Source organism: Crocodylus siamensis, chromosome 12 (assembly GCF_052110815.1).
Source record: "Crocodylus siamensis isolate JL-2025a chromosome 12, ASM5211081v1, whole genome shotgun sequence".
NCBI lineage: Eukaryota > Metazoa > Chordata > Crocodylia > Crocodylidae > Crocodylus > Crocodylus siamensis.
In genome coordinates this window covers 11,842,490-11,865,202 of record NC_143406.1, presented here as the reverse complement: position 1 = coordinate 11,865,202, position 22,713 = coordinate 11,842,490, and the positions used below count along the sequence as shown (strand labels likewise).

The window sequence follows — 22,713 nt, the reverse complement described above, 5'->3', positions numbered from 1 at the left end:
CTGACGTGGCCGATTGTACCGACCGGGAAGCGGTCATCTGGGTGCACCCACTCCCTGGCTGGCGCTTGCAGGGGGAGCACCCTGCCCATTGCCTAAGTGGGGAGCATGGCCTCGCAGGGGGTACACCAGCACCCTGTGTATCCCCTACTCATCGCCACTGATTGACTATACTGCACACACAGCCCACATTATGTTGCACTTCACTTCGGTGAATGCTGATTAGATTCTGGATTTACCTTTACGCTGTTTCAGCTGAAAAACAAACAGTAAGTGAAAGGCACAACAGATAAAGATACAGCATCGCTGGAAACCATGTACAGCTACAAAAGGCTTGGCTTTGAGCTTGATAGCTTGCTGCACAGCAATGAAACACACTAACAGCAAGGGGTTGATGCCAAGTGTGTATTCATAACAGGATATACTTGGATGCTTGTTGGATACTTAAAATCAGTAATTGAACAGGATTTTTAATGAATTCAGAACTCCTTGCCACACGTTTAGCAAGTCCTGAAGCTGCATCTGACACACGTTTAGTGTACCCATAATTACATGAGCTAGAGATCTTGAATGGGATGTGAAAACATTGCAATTTCTACAGTTTCTTGTATGCCATTCCATAACAGCAGCACTCCCAATAACAGCCCTGCACCTATGATCTATCAGTACTCAGGAGGTACATAGCTCCTCTCCATGGTTTAGGGATGAATGCAGAACAGTCCGTGTTTTACAGTGATCATGAGTGTGTGAAGCATCCTGCACAATTAGCAGAAATAACTAATCCTTGCTTGAGGATGTTGCAGTTCAGCTGAAGAAATCATGTCTGCTGATGAACAGGGCCATTATTTCACCAACCATCTTATGAAAGATCCTGCACCTGACACTAAAGCATCACACCCATTTATTGGAGTTCTGTCTGTGTTCCTGTTTAAAATCCTGCGTAGGAGGCTGCCTGCTGCTAATTTTGCCTGGTGTCTAGCTGAAGCTGCTGAGTGAGTCAGTCTCATGATGATACACTTACTTATTGTAGGATTTCTCTAAACATTTCCAACTATAGCAGCTCCACCTGTGGCACGCAGTGGCCCAAGGCAGGAGTTCAGTATGCTGATGTTTTGTCATATCCCTGCTCTGAGCCTGTCTACATGACACTGGTGCCAGCACCTCACCTACTCCAAAGAAATCTACATCACAGCTTCTACAAGTGCATCTGCATTTGCTGGTGAACCTGCTACCACCAGGCAAGTACCCTCCCTCCCAGGCCCATTGGTCTGGGGCTGCTGATACCCCCCCAATCCTGGCAGGCATCAGTGTATGCAAGCCCCAGGCCCAGAGGCCTTGGCATTCCCCAGCCTCGCTTTGTCTTAGTCAAACTGGGCTGAGACGTGGGCTGTGGGGCACTTCCTGTGTGTGCCTGCCTTGGGGGGTGCTCAGTTGTTCAAGAGCTCACATGTGCTGGCCACCTGCGCAGCATTGCCAAGTCTTAAATATGAAATGATCATACTGGAGGCTCAAAATCATCACATTTGCTGGCAAACTCATACAGTGAAAAATATGCAAATAAGTTGTCTGTATTTTATGTTGCTCACTGTAAGCTGCCAGTGAGTGAGGACAACTGGGACATCACCGGTGAAGCATTTTTTTATTTGGAGGCAAGCAGTCAGGCTTGAGAAAGTGCTGACCGCAAACCCAGAAGTTGGTTAGGACTTCCTGAGACACTTGGGTTTTGCATGTGCTGTCAATTAGATACCTCAAAAGTTATCAAATGCAACACTCTGAAAGTCTCGGTTCAGAGCTGATGCCTCTTATTAAACCAACTAAGAGACTGCAGAAAGTGGTCTCGTTCTGCAAGCTATGGGGTGTGCACACCCTTCATCAGGCTCAGGGAAAATTAAAGATGGTAAAAAGTCCCCATCGGTAGGAAATAAACTCCATTTTTCCACAAAGGGAGCTTAAGACAGAGGCCTGTCCCTCTGGGTCCACGAGAGTCTCTCTGCTGTGCAGATCAGGCAGGGTAATCTTTAATTTTCCCCGTGTCCCATGAAGGGCGCGAGCCTGAAAGCTTGCAGAAAGGGCCAGTTTTGTTGTGATTTCGTAGTTGGTCTAATAATAGGTATCCTGTCTGAACCAAAACTTCTACATCTGCGCATTTCTTTTTGTCTTACACCAACACGGCTACCAAACTCAAAACTCCTCGTACCTTTTGAACACTTTTATTCTTGCTGATGGACGGTAAAAGGCTGAAACAACGGGGCGCACCGGCTGGTATCACACACCCGCAGAAAGAGGCGCAGCGCACACGCAGTAACGTCTACCCTTGGCCCGGCTCGCGCAGGCGCGATATGGGTGTTTCCTCCTCTTCCCCCTCCCAACTGCCGGGACTGCGGAACGCAACCGCGCTTGCGTCACGACGTTGCTGTCTGGGTAGAAGCCGGCGCTCCTAGTGCGCATGAGTACTGTGCCCTCCTCGCCTGCCCGGGGCTGGGCCTGCTGAGGAGGCGGAGGCAGACGATGGAGGCGCGTGGGGTTGGGCGGCCCCGCTCCTGGGACAGCCGCACCAGCAGCCGCCGTCGCCCCCGCCCCCACCTCCACCGGGGCGGGCTCGTGGGTCTCTGAGGGGGGCGGTGAGTGCGGGGCGGCGCGGCCGCGAAAGTTGTCGAAGGCCCGGCGGGGTGCGGGCTCTGGCTGCCCCGCCCGGGCCCGCCGTGTTGCGAGCGCAGCGGCGTGAAGTGGCCGGAGCGGAAGCGCTGCAGTGCAGCGTCAAGAGCACGGCAGGACCCGGGTCAGTCGCTTGTGCGCGTCCACACGTGCGACCCTCGCGAGGAAGCGCGGGCCAGCTTGGGGGTGCTCTGCCTGGGGCTGGTGCTGCTCCGACCAAGGGGTTGGCCCCGATGACCCCTTCGGCCCTCCCGGCCTCATCTTCTGTGCCTTTTTTTGGAGTTAACTTTTTTCTGAAGGCAGAACTGAGTCGTGTCTTGTGCTAACGGCGGCGGCAGGAGTTTGGTGGTGTAAAACGGTTAGGTGACTCCACCCCGGGAATGGTTTTGATGGAGGCTGGTGACAGCTGTCCTTGTGGACGCTTTAGGTGTAATGATATGTGAATGGGAACTGCATTACTGAAGTGCTTTGGTGCTTTGTTAAGAAAGGTGTCTCATCTGGTGAACTTGGGGTCTTACCTCCTGAAGTTAATGAGTTTTTTAAAATGTTGGGGGGTAGGGGTTGGGAGGAAGCTGCCATTTTTCTCCTTGTGCTTTAAAAGTTGAAGGAACTGACCCATGGGTAGCTTTAATAGTTGGGTTCCAGCGATCTTAAAATCTTGTTTGTGACTATGGATCTGTGGACAAGACTGCTCCTAAACTATATATCTGTTGGAAAAAGAATCGGATCCCAAAATCCTTGTTTCCTATGCTGATCTCCCAGGAGTCTTAGGATATCTTGGAAGCAGCATGTAATCTAAACTGGCAGACAAGGATCTTTGAGTAGATGTGACATCATTATTATTAATAATAATAATAATAATAATATTAGACCAACTAAATAGTTGGAAAAATTGTTCTTTGCAAGAGGGAGTGTGGGTTGCAGTTGTCTGAGGATTTCCTGTATAGGTTCCAGGGAGGGATGGTATGTCATGTAACTAATGGTGTGTGACTTGTGAGGATTTTCATTTTGTACTGCAGACCAGCAGCAGATTCCACCTATGCCTGAAGAAGGGTGTTTGTGCCCAAGGGTTTGCAAAGAACAGTTTTTTCCAACTACTGGGTTTAATGAAAGAGATCACATGTACCCAAAGAAGCTTGTCTGCCTGTGTCTGTAGAGCAGCACAGCTACAACCAACCCCCCGATGTAATCTGTACAGTAATTTATACACTCTGAGGTGGGAAACATTGCGTGGTTGAAGACTGTGGACTCCCGATAGGGCTCCTTCCACCCTGATTTGTAGTTTTAAGCTAGTGTTCTCCACTGATGCTGCACTTGGCAGGTACATTTCCAAGAGACTCTTTTAGGAACATCTGCCATGTTTATTGCCATGCTGGTACTTGATAGAAAATCCAGGGGAAGAGACGCAGAAGAAAATAGCTTACTGGTAATAACAAGTTTTCAGTTTTCTTCCATCTCATCTTCCTGCCCCTGCATGGCATTTTGAATCTATCTTTCCTGAAAGGCTGTTTGAGAAGTTCTCACAGACATCTGCCTGTAGAGGCATAACAGCTGTCTATACAGGTGTTTGAAAGCAAACTTGTGGGAGGAAAAATATTGCCTTTCTGCTGCAGCTGCAGGGTAGAGGAGTGAGGAGGATATAAATGACTGAAGACAAGCTACTGGTGACTTTCCTTAAAAATCCTGAAACTGTTGTAGGAGTTTGTTTGTTTGTTTTTTTTTAGATCAGACTCTTCTTTAGATAAGAAAATATATATATATTCAGTATGCTTCAAGAGACCTCCTTGAGGATCAAGTGTTTGTTTTAAATAAAGTTGGAATTTCTTAATTGCTCCTTTATCTGCAACATCGACTTTATTGCCTTGTACACACAGTGATGCAAGTTGGTCCCAATTTCTTGAGACTTCAGTTTTAGTGACTGAATATTAAATACAAAATGATCTTTGGTGGAGGGAGGATTGCACCTGATTTAAACCAAAGACCTGGTTTCTGAGAGTTCACTTCTTACATTGGGGTTTTGCCATCTAAGATGGTTTAACTTTTTTAAAACTCCAGGTGTAAGCTCTGCTCTTTTTAATAACTGTGACAAAAAATGTTTTTTTAAACATTTATCTGTTGTTGCTCAAGTGCTTTATACCCATTTTTAATAAATCATATATCATTCAAAATTTAGGGGGGCTGGGGTGATATAGGTGCAGGATTGACAGCCCAGAGGTCAGAAGTTCAGGGCCATAACAGAAGTGCTCATGGCACAGCCATGTCAGATTCCAACAAGTCTGTGAATTCTGCTAAATACCTTGTCATAGGGACATGAAAAAGGAAGGATTCAAAATATGTATCAAGACTGCTGCCTGGAGTATGTGTCTTCATGTTGACTAACTAACAAGTTTACAATGTAAAATTATGGGGAAAACTTGTATGAAATTTGATACTTGGGAATATGTTCCAATAGTTATAAGGACTGGTATATCCAAAACAGTGAAATATTAAACTGTTGAAACTGTCATTTATTGGTAAGCTGGTAGTAGTTTCTAGCATGTGAGAAGTTTGCATATTTGGGCAGGTGGGGGGGGGGAGAGTCATTTTGATGACTAACTTCACTTTGAAAATAAATTTCCTTCCCAAAATATGTGAGACCACAACCTTATATGCTCATAAGACATTGTAAAGGCACTTGGAAGGGATCAGTGAGTTACCTAGTTGGGTGATGAATTTGCAAAATATTCAAAGCCTGGAAAACATGAGTGTACTTTCAGATATCTCATGTTTGACTCTGTGAAATTGCCTGAGTGATCAACGTCCTAATCATATACAAAAGCTATGCCAACAAAATATTTTGATCTTTACTAGTTCAGATTTTTTCCTTCAGGCAATTTACAGTGAAACATATCTTTAAAGATCAAGATGATATTACCAGGCTTCTTAGTTGAAGTTAGTACAAAAAAGGAAACTGTGTTTCCTGATTAGAGGGAACAGTTGTTATATGTTATAACATGTAAGGTATGTTGCTTCTGTGCTTTGCAAACTATGTACTGGGAAGTAGGTATGTGGGAGCTGATAGTCACTTTTGCTGAAGAACTGAATAGCATTTGGCTTTGGGTAAGCATAAAAATATTGGCTATTGGGCATGACTTGCTACAAGCAAACCGGAATTGGCTAATGGTAGCTTAATAAGCAGCAGTCAAAATAAAATGTAATGACAAGTCAGAACAGTAATTCCTTTGACTTGGGATATGATGGCACATAGTACAGTCTCATGGAAATAACAAGATGCTGGAGACTGAAGGAACCAATGTTTGGATATTGTATGTGATGTACATTAGCTATATTCATGTGCTTGACAATTACAAGATCCTTAGTATATCTTGGATTATAATTTCACCAATAAAGGATTGAAAAACTCTAGAACTGTTGGTTCAGAGATGATACCTTTTATTAGACCAACTAAGAAATCACAGAAAATTACCTTTTATTAGACCAACTAAGAAATCACAAAAAAATTATAATTTTTTTGTGATTTCTTAGTTGGTCTAATAAAAGGTATCATCTCTGAACCAACAGTTCTAGAGTTCTGCATTTTTTTTTTTTTTTTTTTTTATCTCAGACCAACACGGCTACCAAATACATCACTGACAAAGGATGACACTTACAGAGTTAAGGCACTGGATTGTATCTTTAAAATGTTAAATTGATTTTTGGATATAATATATTGGAATGGTGTGTGTTTCGTAAAGCAGCTCTGTGTATAGACAGTCAATAAACAGTTATTTTCTTATCTATATATGGTGTTTTCTTTGGAAGCTAATAGGCTGAAAGAAACTTGGCTATGTATTTGTAGGCAAGTTGTAAGGAAAAACAAAGTTGAAACTTCCTGCTATTTGATCTTCAAAACTACTTTACTTTAAATTAAGAATCCTGTATAGGATTACCAGTGCCCATGAGAAACCAGTGATCCCTGAATCTCCAAAATAAAAGTAATGGTTCGCTTCAGAACAGGGTGGCCAACCTGTGGTACAGGCAGCCTCTGTGTGTGGCATGTGACAGATTGGAGAGGGGAGAAGCAGTACAGTGGCAGATAGGGTAGGGAACAGAAAGAGCAGCAGCTTGGGAAGGAAAAAGAGAAGTGGACTGGAGTGGTACATGGGAAGGCGCAGAGCTAATTTGTGGAATGCCTGTTAAAAACATTGGCCTGTACTGCTTCAGAAGGTGAATAAATAAATACAAGGGGCTTTCCAGCACAACATATTTTAAATACCGATATGCTGAAATACTTCTTCACATTTCATTTGATGCGTATAATGCCTAATGTTTAAATTTTCTGTACCTAATAATTCCCTAAAGTGAACTGCATTGTATAACTAGTTCAGCAGTAGCCTGCCAGGAATCCTGAGAAATTGTATAAAACTCTAGGACAAAACAAACACTTTTTCTAGTAATAATTACTTCCATCATATTAAATTCAAACTCTCAGTCTTCTTTAATACATAATAGCATGCACCAATTAAATAAGTGACTCCCAAACAGGTATGTTGTTTTGCTCAGTGTATCTGAAATTGGGCCCCCTCTTCAGTAATTACTAGACAGCAGGAAAGTCAAAAGCATGTTGAAATGAGCCTTTCCCAGCTCAAGGTCATGGGTGGTTCTAAGCAGTAAGTAACTAGCAACTAAACACTGGTTTCTTAACACATTCACCATGTTACAAATTATTAATGCATGCTGGTAATTGTAGCTTTTCTTTTTGTCGTTGTGGCCTTTAGGGGACAAATGCATACCAGAAATGAATGAAGCAGTGGTTATTGATATGTTAAGTATCACTTCCAACCAATTCATTAATGAACCAATGCTAGCTCTAAAACATCTCCTCAGAGACAGTTTCCCTATGCATAATGAGGGGGTTACAAAATGTCGTCTTATTTGTAAGAGATCTTGTGGTATTTGGAAGTTACTGTAGTATGGCAAAGAACCATTACTGTTATTAACATCTTTCTGCTTCCAAGTCTCTTCTAATTTTATGCTATCCTGTCCATTTACAGCATGCATGGGGATTCTATGCAGTAGAAGAACAGACACATTAAAAATGCAATCCTGCAAATATTATAGCGAGATAAGCTTCCAACAAAGTTAGTAAAGAGTAAAATATTTATCCATGCTTAATTATCTTGGTTACTGTTTGTCTCCAGATTCGCTTTCCTTTATATACTTAGTCTTGTTTGCTAGTTATATATTGATAAGGATTATTCTTCAACTGGGTGAAGCCATAGTGAGAGACTACACAGATGCAGAATTCTTAGTATTGGTGGAAAAAGCAGCACTGAATATAGGAGAGCAGACTCTGGAGCTGTGTGGTGGAGTGCTTTGTTTCTAACTAAAATATATTCATTTTTTAAGTTGAAATCCCAAAGGGAGCTTTTGGTAAGGTGAGAAGATTTGGAGGCTCAGATTTTGGAGATGCCCTGGATCCTTTGGTCAGTTTTCTTACAGTGAAGAATATTTCATACTTCCATTTAATGTTCAGTATCAAATGTCTGTTTTGGCTTCATGAAATCCAAGGCAAGAGAAGAGTACTGTAGTATCTGAGTAGTGAGAAAATACACTTGGGTTTGAATGCTTGGTAGGGCCCTGCTCTCTTTAAATAGGGTTTGAAGGGAGAAAGTAATTAAAAAAGTGTCTGTCTATATGTGCATTTGTGCTCATCCACTATAAAGCTGTTCCTGCTATTACTTACACGCTGTCTGTTAATCAGAGTCAGGCTGGAAGCAGCAAGGAAAGCAGAGTTTAGAGTTAGTTTGCTGAAGCTGTAACAACTGTAGCTATCATATTTTCATAAAGGTTTGTTTTTTTTTGTTTTTTTTTTAATTTAACTCAGCAGGTCCATTCCTTCCTCTGTAGTTCAGCCTGTCTTAATACTACTTCAATCAACTCCATGCAACAGGAAGTTTAATACATTTCCTGTTGCCTGAAACTTAGCATGAAGTGCCTGTCTGGAAGCTTTTTGCTATTCAGTTTTCCTAACAGGTCTTTCTCAACTACTTTAAAATGTGTGTATGAATCTCTACAAACAGCTTCATAGAACTGAGTTGCTCTGCTTTTTGTAACCTCGAAGCCAGTGCTTTGTCTTTAATGTATATTGTTGTGCATTTTTATTTTCTTCATGTTTTGTGACTGGCACAGTTTGTGCTCAGGGTTCTGGGATCCAGAAGTTCAAAGTTCTGATTCTGGCTCTCATCCCGACTATCTTTGTACTGGCGCGAACAGCCGAATCTTGCTTTCTCAATATCTCTGTGTGTAGAGCAGGCAAATTGCTTGGTGCCTTTACAGGGGATTAAGATTAATCTTTTTGTGAAGTATTTTAAACTAAGAACTTCTATATTATCTAATGATGACTCATTTGTGACTTAATTGAATGGCATTTATTCATTTGCGTCACATCTTCAGTATTGTAGTTGCTGAGATACAAAGCTGCAGTGAAAAAAATATTTGATTTTATAACTTGATGCTTTTAATCCTTTTAGCACTTAAACCCAGACAAGGATTGTACAAAGCATTAAAGGCATTTGTGTACATGCTTACACCACTGGTGGGTGCTTTTTACAAGCACCTGGTGCTGTGTCGCCTGCAGTTATGTAAGTGGCAGAATGCACATCATAGCTGAGAAAATGATGGCAGCGTGCTTTTGAACTAAAATGCATTGAAGGGCTTTTAGTTCAAAAGCGTACTGCTACCATTTTCTGTGTGCTGATGCTCATTTTGCCGCCTATACAACTGCATGCAATGCAGTGCAGTGCATGTCAGCTCATGCGGAGCAGACTTGATTAATTGAGTCTGCTCTGACACACCAGGGCACGAAAATGTATATGTATAAATGTCCTAAGTGCCCTTATCTGGGGATAAAGCCAAGTGTATGAATGTATTTGCAGATTTTGATGTTGCATTTAAAAGGGAAACACTTTTGCTTTTGTACAACATTTCTTACGGAATGATAAAGCTGTTATCCGCTCTGCAAATTGCAGGTGCAAGTTGTGCCAAACTACCCAAGCCTCTGCCATCAGGAGCATCTAATATGCATCACTTCTCCTCTATCTTCTGCTAGTTTCCTTCTTGTGATATGGCAAAGCACATATTTTCCAAATTGCTCTGAAAATTGTCAGATTCTAAGACTATCAACTTAATGTCTCTGTCAGTTTTGGTATGTTTACTCTCTTTAATTAAAACTTTACTTTCTTCTTCCCATAGGATTTTATATTTCCCCTGACTGAAGTTTCTTTACCTTCACTATGGAGATAGAACCAGAAAAATTTCACAGTAGTAGAGATGAAGTGAGCTCAGAAACAGCTTATCATTGCTCAGCCTGTCACGATGATGAGGAGTGGAGCTGTGCTAACCCTATCCGGGGTCGGGCTAAGTCTCGCAGTTTGTCTGCTTCACCAGCTCTAGGGAGCACCAAAGAATTCAGGTATGAAATCAGCTAAACATTAGTTGATGGTTATTTTATGGTTTGTCTTTTTTTTAAGTGGGCAGAATTGATTGCTTGCATGATTCTGCCAGCTACTTGTTTCTGCCTATTTCACTGCAACATTTAAGACTGCCAAAAGCAGTATACCGTTTCAGATATTGCTCTTTGATTTCAATAACTGCTGTAGTTGCTATCAGTGTGTCATTTGAAAATGCACAAAAAAAGAAGGGGTCTGTGCAGGAGCAAACCAGTAGTTTTTTTATGTAACACCTACTCGTGCAAACCACACTATGGACTACACCTACATTAAACCATTAGTCTACTTCTCTTCAATTTATTGACTTTTTTTTTTTATTAATAGCTTTTAATTTGTATTGATAGTTTTTTATTAGTTGCTGAGGTTGACATGATTTGAATAGAAGACAGATAAAGGTTTAGTTTTCCAGCGTATTTCTTGTGTGAAGTTTGCTGTTTCTTCAGTAAGTAATTTATTGATCCTTTGTATTTGCATAGCAAACATCTAATCTCATGTGAAATTTTTTGTGATTTTTTTTTTTTTTTTTTTGTCTTCACAAGAATGTAATATCCTTTAAAGTATTAGATAATTCTTCTAACAAATAAGAGGTAAATATGGAGTGATTCATATACTCAAAGTGCTTGCCTATGGATGAGAAAATTGACTTAAAGAAAGTCTGTGTACACTTCTAGCTGTGACACGTTCTTTTTGGACAAAATCTGTCTCCATAGCTTGTTGGCACAGACCTTGCTGTCAGAAACAGGTGAGAGTGCAGTTCGTCTTAAGCTAATTGTCAGTTTTTAAGACCACCATCACAAAAAGTATCCAACTTATAGTATCTCAGAGTAGCTTGGCGTTCTGACAGATTTCTGTATTCTGTCATGTTTCAGTCTAACCTAATGAGCCATATACATCTTTACAAAATCAAAGCATGTAACAAATTTTGATGTTACAGGTACACTGATTTGAAGTTTTTGATATTCAAGGCGAAAGGTTCCAGGCTTTTTTAGAATGTAGGAGCGGGTCTTAGTATTTTAGATCTTTCTCCTTGTGATGGGATCTGGCAGAGGCATTTTCTCTCAGTCACTCACCAGATTGCTATTGAGGGATCTAGGTACCAAACCTCCAGGTGTTTTTTAAGCTGGTAAGATGCAATGAGAATCTAGGCGCTCCTCTTTAACCATGGACCTCTAAGCTAACTTCTGGGATATAGACCTCTTCAGCATCTTCTCCTGAGACCTAGAACCAATTGCCTGTAAACTGCATTCATTTAAGTACTTGTATAAAAATGTTTCTTAGCAAATGCAGCCTTGACAGAGTACCTGCAAGTGCGTAGAGTCAATACTAAGAAGTCTTTGCAGGACCGTGCAAACTTTGTTAACACGTGAAGGTTCTATAGGTACCTGTTTGACAGCAAAGTATAATATAAGAAAGCAGTCTTTTTGTGTGGAAGATGCCAGATAGCCAACAGTATTTAAATGCAGATTGTGTGCACAGGATTTTAAACTTTTTATTCATAGTTCATAGTAGGTAGGGTCAGAAGGGACCTGAGCGGATCATCAAGTCTGACCCCCTGTCTTGGCAGGCAAAAGTACACTGGGGACAAACGACCCCAACAAGGTGTTCGTCTAGCCTTGTCTTAAAGACCCCCAGAGTAGGAGCCAGCACCACTTCACTTGGAAGATGGTTCCAGATCCTAGCCGCCCTGACTGACGTAGCGCCTCCTGATGTCTAGTCTGAATCTACCCTCTGCCAGCTTGTGACTGTTATTTCTAGTCACTCCTGGTAGTGCTCGGGGGAACAGGGACTCCCCCAATGCCTGCTGGTCCCCCCCTGACTAGTTTGTAACAGGCCACTAGATCCCCTCTCAGCCTTCTCTTGTGGAGGCTGAACAGGTTCAGGTTCCTTAGCTTCTCCTTGTAGGTCTTGCTCTGCTACCCCCTGATCATGCAAGTGGCCCTCCTCTGGACCCTCTCCATGTTGCCCACATCCCTCCTGAAGTGCAGCGCCCAGAACTGGATGCAGTACTCCAGCTGTGGCCTGACCAGTGTCACATAGAGGGAGAGGATCACCTCCCCGGACCTGCTCAATATGCATCTGTGGATGCACCACAAGGTATTGTTGGCCTTCCTGACTGCATCCCCACACTGCTGGCCCATGTTCATCTTGGCATCAATGACGACTCCAAGATCCTTTTCTGCCTCTGCACTGATGAGAAGGGAGTTCCCCAGCCTGTAGGTATGGTGCTGGTTCTTCCTCCCCAGGTGCATCACCTTGCACTTGTCAGTGTTGAAACCCATCCTATTCTCATCCGCCCACCCCTGTAACCTGTCTAGGTCTGATTGCAGCCTATTCCTCCCATCTAGCATGGCCACATCTCCCCACACCTTAGTGTCATCAACAATTTGAACAGGGTGCTTTTTACCCCTTCGTCCAAGTCGCTGATGAAGATGTTGAACAGTGCGGGCCTGAGGACTGAGCCCTGCGGGACCCCACTGCCCACATCCCTCCAGGTAGAAAATGACCCATCCAGCACCATTTTCTGGGTGTGGCCCTCCAGCCAGTTAGCGACCCATTTGACTGTGTAGGTGTTGATGCCACAGTCCCCCACTTTTTTAATGAGAACGGGGTGAGAGGCAGTGTCGAAGGCCTTCCTGAAGTCCAGAAAGACTACGTCCACTGCTACCCCTGCATCTAAGGATTTTGTGACCTGGTCATAGAAGGCCACCAGGTTGGTCTGACAGGACCTGTCTCTAATGAACCCGTGTTGGGTTCTTAAAATGCATATGAGCTATTTGGGTGTGGTGATAAGAATGAATAAATTATACTTGGCAAATACAGATTTCTTCACCAGGGTTAAAGCTGTGATTCTGCAAGCTGCTGATTTGCTTTTGCTTTTACTTTTATTGATCTCAGCAGGAGTTGTGCTCAGCAGTTTGCAGTATGGGCCTTACAGTATACAAATCTAAACAGTGTGTACTGTAATATTACAAATGTGTTACACCCAGTGTAGCCTTTGTTACTTGAATGCTGTATGGGACAGGTATTTAAAAGTGACTTTTGATAAGAGAGGTAATTAATCGTGCTACTCTGAAGTCAGGCGGAAAGCAGTGCAGGGTGGCATCTTGGAGCAGTGGTTCTCAGCCTTTTTGGTCACAAGGCACCCCTCTGTAACTTCTGAAATCGGGTGCCACTCAATCCACAACAGCTAATTTATATACTACAGTGTTTACCTCATTGCAGATGGCCTGGAAAGTGGCTGTGGGCAGGGGAAAGGGCTCAAGCATATGCTTATCTGCTTTCCTCCTCACCCTTTGCTTATCTCTGCACACTGCATGGCACCCTTCAAAAGACCTGGTGTCAGCTTAGGGTGCTTGAGCAGCCTGGTTGAGAATCACTGATTTAGAAATTAACTGGTTCAGAGAGACATTAGCTTTCTTGGTGCCTACCCAGGCCTGTGGGACAAAAGGGAAGGAGTTTAGCCGTACTCGGAGTACTGTGAAGGAATCCCTATGGGTAGAGGGTAGAACAGTTGAGAGGAACTTGGATGACATGGAAGCTATGCAATGGGATGGAAGCAGGAGATTATTTTAGCACCACAATTAAAAGCAAAATCATTCCAAAGAGTGTAGAAGCTTATCAGTACTGTTTTTGCTCTTATGCATTCTAGTTGCTTATTTTCTTTCATTAGACTATTGAGAAATAGTCATTAAAACACTTGTTTTTCTGTTTCTGTATTGATAAAATAAACATAGGCAGCTTTCAAACATTTTCTGTTTATGCCTTCTTATCAGACAAGTTCAGCCATGCCCAAAATTTCATGGATATGAAAACATATTGTTCTGATGCACGGATCCAATGTTACTTCTGTCGTCCCGCTAGAGGAAAGGAAATATTTGCTTTTCTTATTAATGCAAAGTTTACTCAATTAACAGGATATTGCCCTGGTTGCCTGCCTGTGCTTGTATCACTTTCCTCCTGTCTTCATCTCCTGTCTGTGTTGCGGCAGACTGTGACTCTTGGGATGAGTTGCCACAAATGTTGAATGTCTTATCACCTCTTGGGTTCTGCTACTATATAACAGAATTACTCCGCTACTAATATTGTGTTTGCATAAACTTGCTTTGAACAGCTGTTACCATGTTACTGGAGTGAAGCACAGGAAAGGCACACTCTCCAGCTGGGAGTAACTTGAATGCTTATAGCACTTCTCACTTAGTTGCTGGAATTAGTTTTTTATTTTAGATCAGGTAAGCTTTATCCCTGTTTTACAGCTTTGTTGAAATGGAGGAAGCTGGGGCTCAAGGTAAACTTGCATTAGAAGTAGAAGAAGTCCTGTGTCTAGACCATGCACAATTAAGTTCAGAGCTCACGTGTAACGATGAAGTATAACGCAGCGATGATTACTCATACAATTTTAACAAAAGCATTACATCTTGGTAAAGTAGGTCTGGAAGGAATCTGGAGAAGTCTTGTTGTAATCGTGCTCAAGGAAGGAACATCCCTGTCTGAACCAGCCTAGGCAAATTCTCCTTATTAGAAAAATATGTCCGATTTTAAAATATATTTAAATTATAGTTTTCCTTTTTCAAAATAAACCAGCTTAAAATGAAATTTGAGTGTAATTAAATTTCAAATGAAATTTGAATTTAGCACAGCATAGGCTAAGGTATACATTTAATGCAATCCATTTAAAATAATTTAAATAAAATAATATACCAAGTTAAAGAGCTTCTACTAAAAACCCTGGATTTAAAGACTGATTTTTCTTCTATATGGGAGTGGAGATCTAACTTTTGAGGTCAAGCTTCAAAAATATGGTGCAATACTTCATGTATTAGGAGCTTGACCCTGCAAGGGATGCAGGGTCTATACTACTAGATGCAAAGGAGCAGCAAATTCATCACAGGTGTTGGAACCTAATACTGAAAATGTAGCAAAGATGAGAAGAAACTTAGAAGATATAATGACGCAAACCTGAAACTTATATGGAAGCTAGAGATGCACCGATACATTGGTCCCATATTGGATTGGCACCGACTTATAGGAGAAAATTGAGAGCATCAGCAACTGGCTTTTTTGCCTGATGTGGCTGATAAATGCCCTGTGCATATGCACAGCCGCAGCATGCACGTGGCCAAGAGTGCAGCCCTGCGGTTTGGAGAGAAGCATTGGCTGATGAGTCTGTCGGGGAAAGAGGCAGGGGGGCCAGATCGAGGTCCCCACGGTGAGGGAGGGAGTGGGGCTGGGGCAGGCACTGCTCAGTCGGCTTGGGACAGAGCTGCAAGTGGCTCCTCCAGGAGGGGTGGAGGGGGGGATGGCTCCTGCTGCTGCAGGCACCCCGGGAGAGCATGGGAGTGTGCACCCCTGGATCTGCACAGAGCAGGGTGGGCTGCCGCTGTGGGCTAGGGCTGGGGTGGCGCCAGGCTCTTTCCAGTGGAGGGCCTGGGCTTGGCTATGCTCAGGGCATGCGGCAGTGGCACTGAGGGTGTGGCTACAGGGAGGCTACAGCAAATTTTGGAGTGGCTGAAGCCCCTCCCAGTGCCACTGCTGCCTGCCCCAAGGAAAGTTTGGTCCAGCCCCTACCAGAAAGAGTCCAGTGCCTCTCTGGCCCCAGCCTGCAGCGGCAGCCCACCTTGCCCCGCATGCAGATTCAGGGGCACATGCCCTCCTGGGGTGCTTGCACCAGCGAGAGCTGCCAGCACCCCCAGACAAGCCGTTCACGGCTCTGTCCTGCACCCCACCCAGTCTAGGCTCAGCAGTGCCTGCCCCAGCCCCCCTTGTTCCCTCACTGTAGGGGGCTTTGATCTGTGCCCCCATGTCTCTTCCCTCCCCCTCTTCCCCCACAACAGACTTACCAGCCCAATGCTGGTCTCCAGGCTGCCTGGCTGCATATCAGAATTGGATCGGTATTGGCCAATATGGCTCCTTAAAAATTATCCATCATTACCGACCCAAAAAATCTCTATTGGTGGTGCACCCCTAGTGGAAGCTGTACTCATTTGCTGTATTTTTTAGCCAAAGATTTAAGTACTCTAGGAATAAAGTAAAATCCTGCTGAAACTGCAAAATACTTCTGTGACAGCTAGTTTGCTTCAGTTTCACTGAAGACAGCTAAGCGATCCAGGGTAATTCTTCCCCAAGAGACACCCTGGAATTCAGTGATTGACTGCTTTGAGCTATTTGTTAAGAACTGGCCTATCGTAATGACCATCTGTGAAGAAAATGGTGACAAAATTGATGGAAGTGTCACAGCTAGAGTAGTCAACATTTGACTAAAGAGAAATGTAGAACATTTGATGAATACACTAAAACCTATTTTCCAAGCCTTGGACAAACTACAGAAAGGTTGCTGCTGTAGTGCAGATGCTGTTGAAAGTTGGAAAGAACTTCAAGAAACATTAACGCAAGAAATACTAAACAGCGAAGTTAAGCTGCAGGCAGTAAAGAAGCAGATGGATCAAGCACTTACTCCACCTCATTTTCTCCCCAGTATTCTTAACACAAAGTACTGGAGTAGATACTAGGGCAGTGTGAAGCTTTAGGTGGTGATTTTGATTTGGAGGAGATTCGGCCCAGTATGGTGGCCGAATCTCCAACTCGAAATCAAATCGCGACCAGTTAAAAGGTCCAGATGGATTCAAAGCTCTCTGAATCTTCAGAAAAGATTACTAGGGCAGGGGAGAGGGGGATGTGGGAGGGGGGAGGGGTCCATGGGGGGGGGCCCCACCCCAGCTCCTGGCCTCTTAAAGAAAAGACCATCACACAGAGTGGTGCAGTGGGGGGGGGGGGGGGCAACGGGGATCACCCTCCTGCCTGGCAACACTCACTGAGTTGGGCCTTGTTAAAAAAAAGTGCTGAGAGCTGGTGCAGGCAGGGCAGCCATTGCTGGGTTGTGCCTGGCTGATTTGGGGATTCGGCAGCAGCCAAATCTCCAAATCAATTTGGGACAGTGATTCAAATTGCCAAATCGAATCATCACCCCCCCGAATCGGCCGAATCCGAAGTTAAATACTAGCAGCTTTGCACAGGCCTAGTAAATACATAACTGCTGAAGAGGTGAATGCTGCTACGATGAGGGAATCTTCTAAACACCCGTCAGCCATGCCAGCCATAATACATTTCAGGGCTAGAAGTGAACCATTCAAGCAGTACCTGTTTGCTGAGGGCATTTAAAAGAAAGTCACACCACTAAATCGGTGGAAGTCACTAGCAAAGTACCTGGAACCAGAGTTTGTTGAAGTGCTGAACCAGCTTTTACCACCAGCAGCTGCTTTTGCAGATGCAGAAAGAGTATTTTAATTTGGACTAGTACATTCAAAGCCAATTAATTGATTGGGAGCTGAAAAAACATGAAAACTCATCTTTCTTTTCCAGTCCATGAATAAAAAGGGGGAAGAGGAGATTTTATGCATTCCAAAAACTTGGGGTCAAAATTTTTCAAAATAGCCTAGGTAAAAAAAACAAACAAACAAAAAACTGTCTCATTTTAAAGAAAATTGGGCATGTAGAAACTTAAGCTCAAATTACTTTAGTCTAGGTATTTTAGAAAATGTTCCCCATGGTGACATGCAATAATTGTTTTAATTCATTAACTACAGGTCATACTTCTAATACTATAACAATTAATACTAGTGTTCAGTAGATTAGTTGGTTGTAAATGTGCACCAAGTTTTAAACTTTTTTTTTTTTAGTTTCTGTATCAGAGACTTTAAGGTTTTGTTTAATAAATTTGTAGTGCTGTTTTTGTTCAGTTAAATTCAAGTTACCATCTTAATGCAGCTTGATACAAACATGAGCAAAAAGTTCATCAACTAGTGAATAAGAAATATATATTTCACCATTTTGTAGCATACTAAAATGTAGGATTTTTAACAATACACATAAGTTAAGCTATATATCTTGTTTGCATACCTGAAAAATGTACTAAATCTACTGTAAAAACCATTAGCTGTAAATCAACACGTTTTAATTGCTATATCAACCAATGAAAATACCCTTCTTTTTTGTTTGTTGTTAAATCCAGTGGGAAAGTTGTTAAAAATTAACAAGAGAGAAGACTGATTTAAATCTTTGATTTTAAATCAGTTCCCCTGCTAGCCTGCATTGACATCTTCCAGTGATGGAGATTCCACCACCTCCTGTGGATAATATGCTCCAATACTTAACCACTCTCAGAGTGAGAAAGTTAATGTACATAATGGAAAACTGAAACACTTCTTACTTATGTTGGAAATACTTGCCTGAGTTTTCACTTGGTGGGGTATGTTGGGATCTCTTTGCAGGGATTTTCAAGTTAGTGTCTCAACTCTGAAGTTTGGGGTAAAGTAATATATGGTGGTTGGCAAACAATGGCTTTAAACGGAACTCTCAAAGAAAGTCTTTTTTCCACAGCTCTGTCTCTGCGCGAGGCCTCTGGCAGCTTCATGCTGCTTTGAGTCAGCTTTACAATAGGAACCAAGAGTCTCGTAGTGTGAAAAGGACTCTTTGGCATTGCATCTATTTGCTGAAAAAAAAAGTATGGGTATTCTTTTCTGATTTTTAAGTCAAAATTTAATTCTTGGAGAAATGTTCTAGCCTTACAGGTGTTTCTGGTCAGTTGGGAATGGATCCCCTCAGCAAACTATATATAGTTTAACAATAGGTAACTCAAATGCTGTAATTTGGAATTTCTGCTCGGTGCTGGAGGTAAAACATTACTAGAGTAGCTTAAAAGGGCTTCTGGATTTATAAAAATAATTTATTTTTGTGTAATTTACCTTTGGCCAGTCCTTAATAATCTAGACCTGTTCCTCAAAGGTAACAGAATGTACTGCTACATTACACAGCAGAATGACTCCTGATTTGTTAATGAGACCTGAACCTTGACAACCAAAATATCCTCAGGAAACACTCCACCTCATTGGTTTCCTTAATTATTTAACATTTGTACTAATCTGTACTAGTAGGGCTGTTAGGGTTGGGTGGACTTTTGACCACTTCTTTGATCTAAGTGCATACCAATTAAGAAAATGTGTTGTGATGTTTTATGTGCACTGGCCCAGTGCACTGCATTTAATCACTTTGCACGGCCTATTCATTCTAAAATTAGAAACTGTTGTTTTTGTTGTAGATTTACTGTAAAGACATAACATTCTTAAGAAGTTAGAAAACAAGTGTACTGAACCGACATCAATGTCTGTGCTATAATAGGGACTGAATTCTGCCAGCCTGCAAGGGAAAAGCCAGAGTTTCCCTCATTTTTCTCTCTCAAAGGAGAATCCATTTTCAAAGTTTGTTCATGACCCTTTCCTATATTTTTGCAACCCACAGGTTGAGAAATGCTGATATATAGCACATGTACACATGTAACATGTTTTGTTAATTCATTGGTTACAGAACTTAAATTGTTAAAAAAAAAAAAAGGTATGTATATGCTCTAAAATCCTGCATGGCAAGTCTTAGCAGCTCTTCACTTTGTATTTTAAATATTTGGTTAGGCATACTTGTTCACTTGCAAAATGTTTGGTGAAGGTCATGAAACTATTGAACTATATAACGGACTACTGACTTTTTTGCTGAGCTGTATTATAAGGGAGATGCTTTAAAAGTTTTTATTAAATTTTGCCATAAGGCTCATATTTAATAGTGATTTAACGTTGTAGTGCAACTTTTCTGTGCTACCTGAAAAATGCTAACCTTGTAGTTAGTTGATCCAGGAGGTGAAACAGAGTAATCCGATTGCTTATTTTTCAGGGGTGTTGTGTAAGTAGTAGTTTATGATTACATGGTTGCATAGTTGATAAACCTGTGTGGTCATGCAGACTCTTTACTGTAGCTTTGAAAAGAGCCAGATTTGCTGTTTAAGAATTATACATTTTGAATTCTCTTTTTCTTTAAACAGTTTTCAAACTTTCAAAAAGAACATGAAGGTTATTGTTGCTTTTATTCATTCACTACTTATATTTAAGTTCTAGTTAGGTCCCAATCAAATAACTTTGATCTCTTCCTAGTATTTCTGGGTGCTTGCTTACCCTATTACAAAACAAATTCAGGAGAGGATGAGGACTGGAAAACAGAAGTTTTGCTTATCGGGCTTTACATGACTGGCAAAACTGTGCAAAAGAAATTTTACCATAATATCTCTGGCAGTATTGAGATTGTGAGGATTCCTCTAGAGAACGGAGGTTGAGTTGGAGTAAGTTTAATAAAATCTTTGGTTCTAGAATTTAGTAAGTACAATAGCATTCTTATAAACTTTCACATGCTGTGTGAATGAATCTCCAGTGTGTTGCACTAAATAATTTGCCCAAAGACTTCAACTGCAATAATCAGTAAAGACACCATGTGGTGCTCAAATACAGCATTAGATGCAGGGACCACATCGTGGCTTCCAAGATCTGCAGTCACAGGTGTAGAGACTGTAGGAACTAATTACACTCAGTTTTCCTTTATGTGCCCTTTTTTTCAGGAGGACACGCTCCTTGCATGGACCATGCCCGGTGACTACATTTGGACCAAAGGCCTGTATGCTGCAGAACCCAAAAACGATAATGTAAGTGCCTCTTGTTCAAATTCACACTAATGTAGTTATTTTGCATTCAAGACAATTTCTTGACACTCTTTGTTGAAATCACCTTCAAGTATGTACACACACTGCTTAAAGGCTTGTTTCTAATACTTAATTCAGGGGGGTCATATTCACCTTGCACCCTGGGTTGGCTCTGGACTGCAGAGCTGCTTGCGGGCTAGGTTCATTCAGGGGCACACAGTGGCAACTCTGGCTCTGACCTGGGTCATGTGGCAGTGACAGCAACGGTAGCTCCAGCTTCTTCTGCATTCAGTGTGCTAGAGCTGCTGCTACATGTGCTGTACTGAACTGGCAGCTCTAGCCCCAGCATGTCAGCTCCAGGATGGGATGGTGGTGGGGCTGGCAGCTACAAAGCTGAAGCCACAACAGTGGCTGTGAGCCAAGAGCTCTGGTTGTCCTCCAGCTGCTGTCATGCCTTACTTGTCTTCCTGCCACTGATTGCCATATCCACAGGGCCCAATGACCCTGGATTCTGTGACAGGCCACTTCCCTATCATGTCCCTGCCACCTACCTTTCGTGGCTACTGGCAGGCTGGATAGAGCAGCTATGTCTGCTATATGTTTGACACCCTCCCCATGCACACACTTAATTAAATGCCTAGATAGGGTCTGATGCAGCCAAAAATCAGTGCAGCATTTACAGCACACAAGCTCTGAAAAATCATCTTATGAAGCCAGATGGTGTTTCTTGAACTGCAGTCTCAAAAATAAAAACACAATATGCATGTATTAGCTGACTGTTGTATTCAGTAAGCATAAATAAAAGCTAAGAAAGTCATTGCTTTCCCCCACCCCCTCTTCTTTTGCTTCTCCAAAAAGATAATAGAATACAATTAATATTTCTTTTTATAAACATAAAGGATGTTGTCTGCCTAAAGAGATCTCTACAGTCTCTCACATGTCTTATTTCTGTAGCTCAGCATGGTTAACTAGTTTTAATGGACAGGGTCAGTAAGGGTTGCCATAATACATCACCTTATATGAAGTTTCAGGAATGCACTGCATTCTTTCAAACAGTTGGAAATATTGGATTGAAACAAAGGAAATGGTATACATAATCTAAATTTACAAATGGAACAAAAATTAACTTTTTCCTTAATTTAACAGCAGTTGTCAAATAATCTTTCATTTCTAGCTAGGGACATTGTATTCTTCCTTCTGCTTGCTGGTAGTAGCCAGTATCTTGGGGATACAAGGCTGGGTCTGATAATCAACTTGCGTGTATAAACACTGGGTACTAGTGTTGAACTTTAAGCAGCCGCAAGAATGGGAATCCTGAGAGAGGAACTGAGAGATCCTGAAATGCCTATCTTTCCCCATACACTGCATAGGACAAGAAGGGGATATGGCCAGTGGGCTGGTTGGGAAGCTGCCTGCATCTGTCTAGAGCTAGGTCATAGGGACTGGTGAGGACAAGAGAATGCCATCATTTCTGATCCCAGGATACTGCAGTCAAGGCTGAAGGGAGGCACCTCTACTGGAGGTTCACAGTAAGGCGCTGCGAAATGGCACCGTTCCATTTCTCCTTGAGTTTTGATGGTTTAACGGAATAGTGGTTCATCTCTAATTTCCTTTAGAGTCAAAACAGCTGTTCCGTTCCCTTCCATTGAAACAGAAAGGCTGTTTCAATGCTGTTTCGAGTTTTGCTGGGGATGGGGAGTCAGAGCAGCCAGGCTGACTTCCCATCCACAGCACTAGATCGTGCTGGGGGTGGGAGGCAGCCCAGCTGAGCTGCTTCCCCGTCCCCTGTGCTAGATCACACCAAGCTGGGCTGCCTCCCACCCCCGGCACGATCTAGTGTGGAGGATGGGAAATCATCCGAGCTGGGCTGACTTTCCATCTCCAGCCTATGGTCGAAACGTTTCGAAAGTTGAAATGTTTTGACCAGCCTTGTTTTGTTTCAAAGCTATTTCAAGGGCCTTTCTTTTGTTTTGATTTTGCTGTTTCGACCTCATAATTGGTCAAAATGAAATGGCTGGCAAAATTTCGCGCACCCCCGAGTCCTCTGCTGAAAGTAGGAGT

The 22,713-nt window shown here is 42.4% G+C and overlaps 1 protein-coding gene across 3 annotated transcripts in view; it reads left to right on the top strand.

The window, feature by feature from the left end:
- Positions 1 to 2,444: 2,444 nt before the first annotated feature.
- The window catches only part of NADK (NAD kinase), a 41,209-nt gene continuing 20,940 nt past the window's right edge, over positions 2,445 to 22,713 (top strand). The window contains exons 1-4 of one of the 3 annotated variants that reach the window (XM_090024054.1): positions 2,445 to 2,776; positions 7,686 to 7,772; positions 9,886 to 10,105; positions 20,572 to 20,655. In XM_090024054.1, coding sequence (XP_089880180.1) covers positions 9,927 to 10,105; positions 20,572 to 20,655 — 263 coding nt within the window. In that variant the 5' untranslated portion in view covers positions 2,445 to 2,776; positions 7,686 to 7,772; positions 9,886 to 9,926. The remainder of the gene's footprint in view (positions 2,777 to 7,685; positions 7,773 to 9,885; positions 10,106 to 20,571; positions 20,656 to 22,713) is intronic. The other 2 variants (XM_090024055.1, XM_090024053.1) reach the window with 2 other exon arrangements.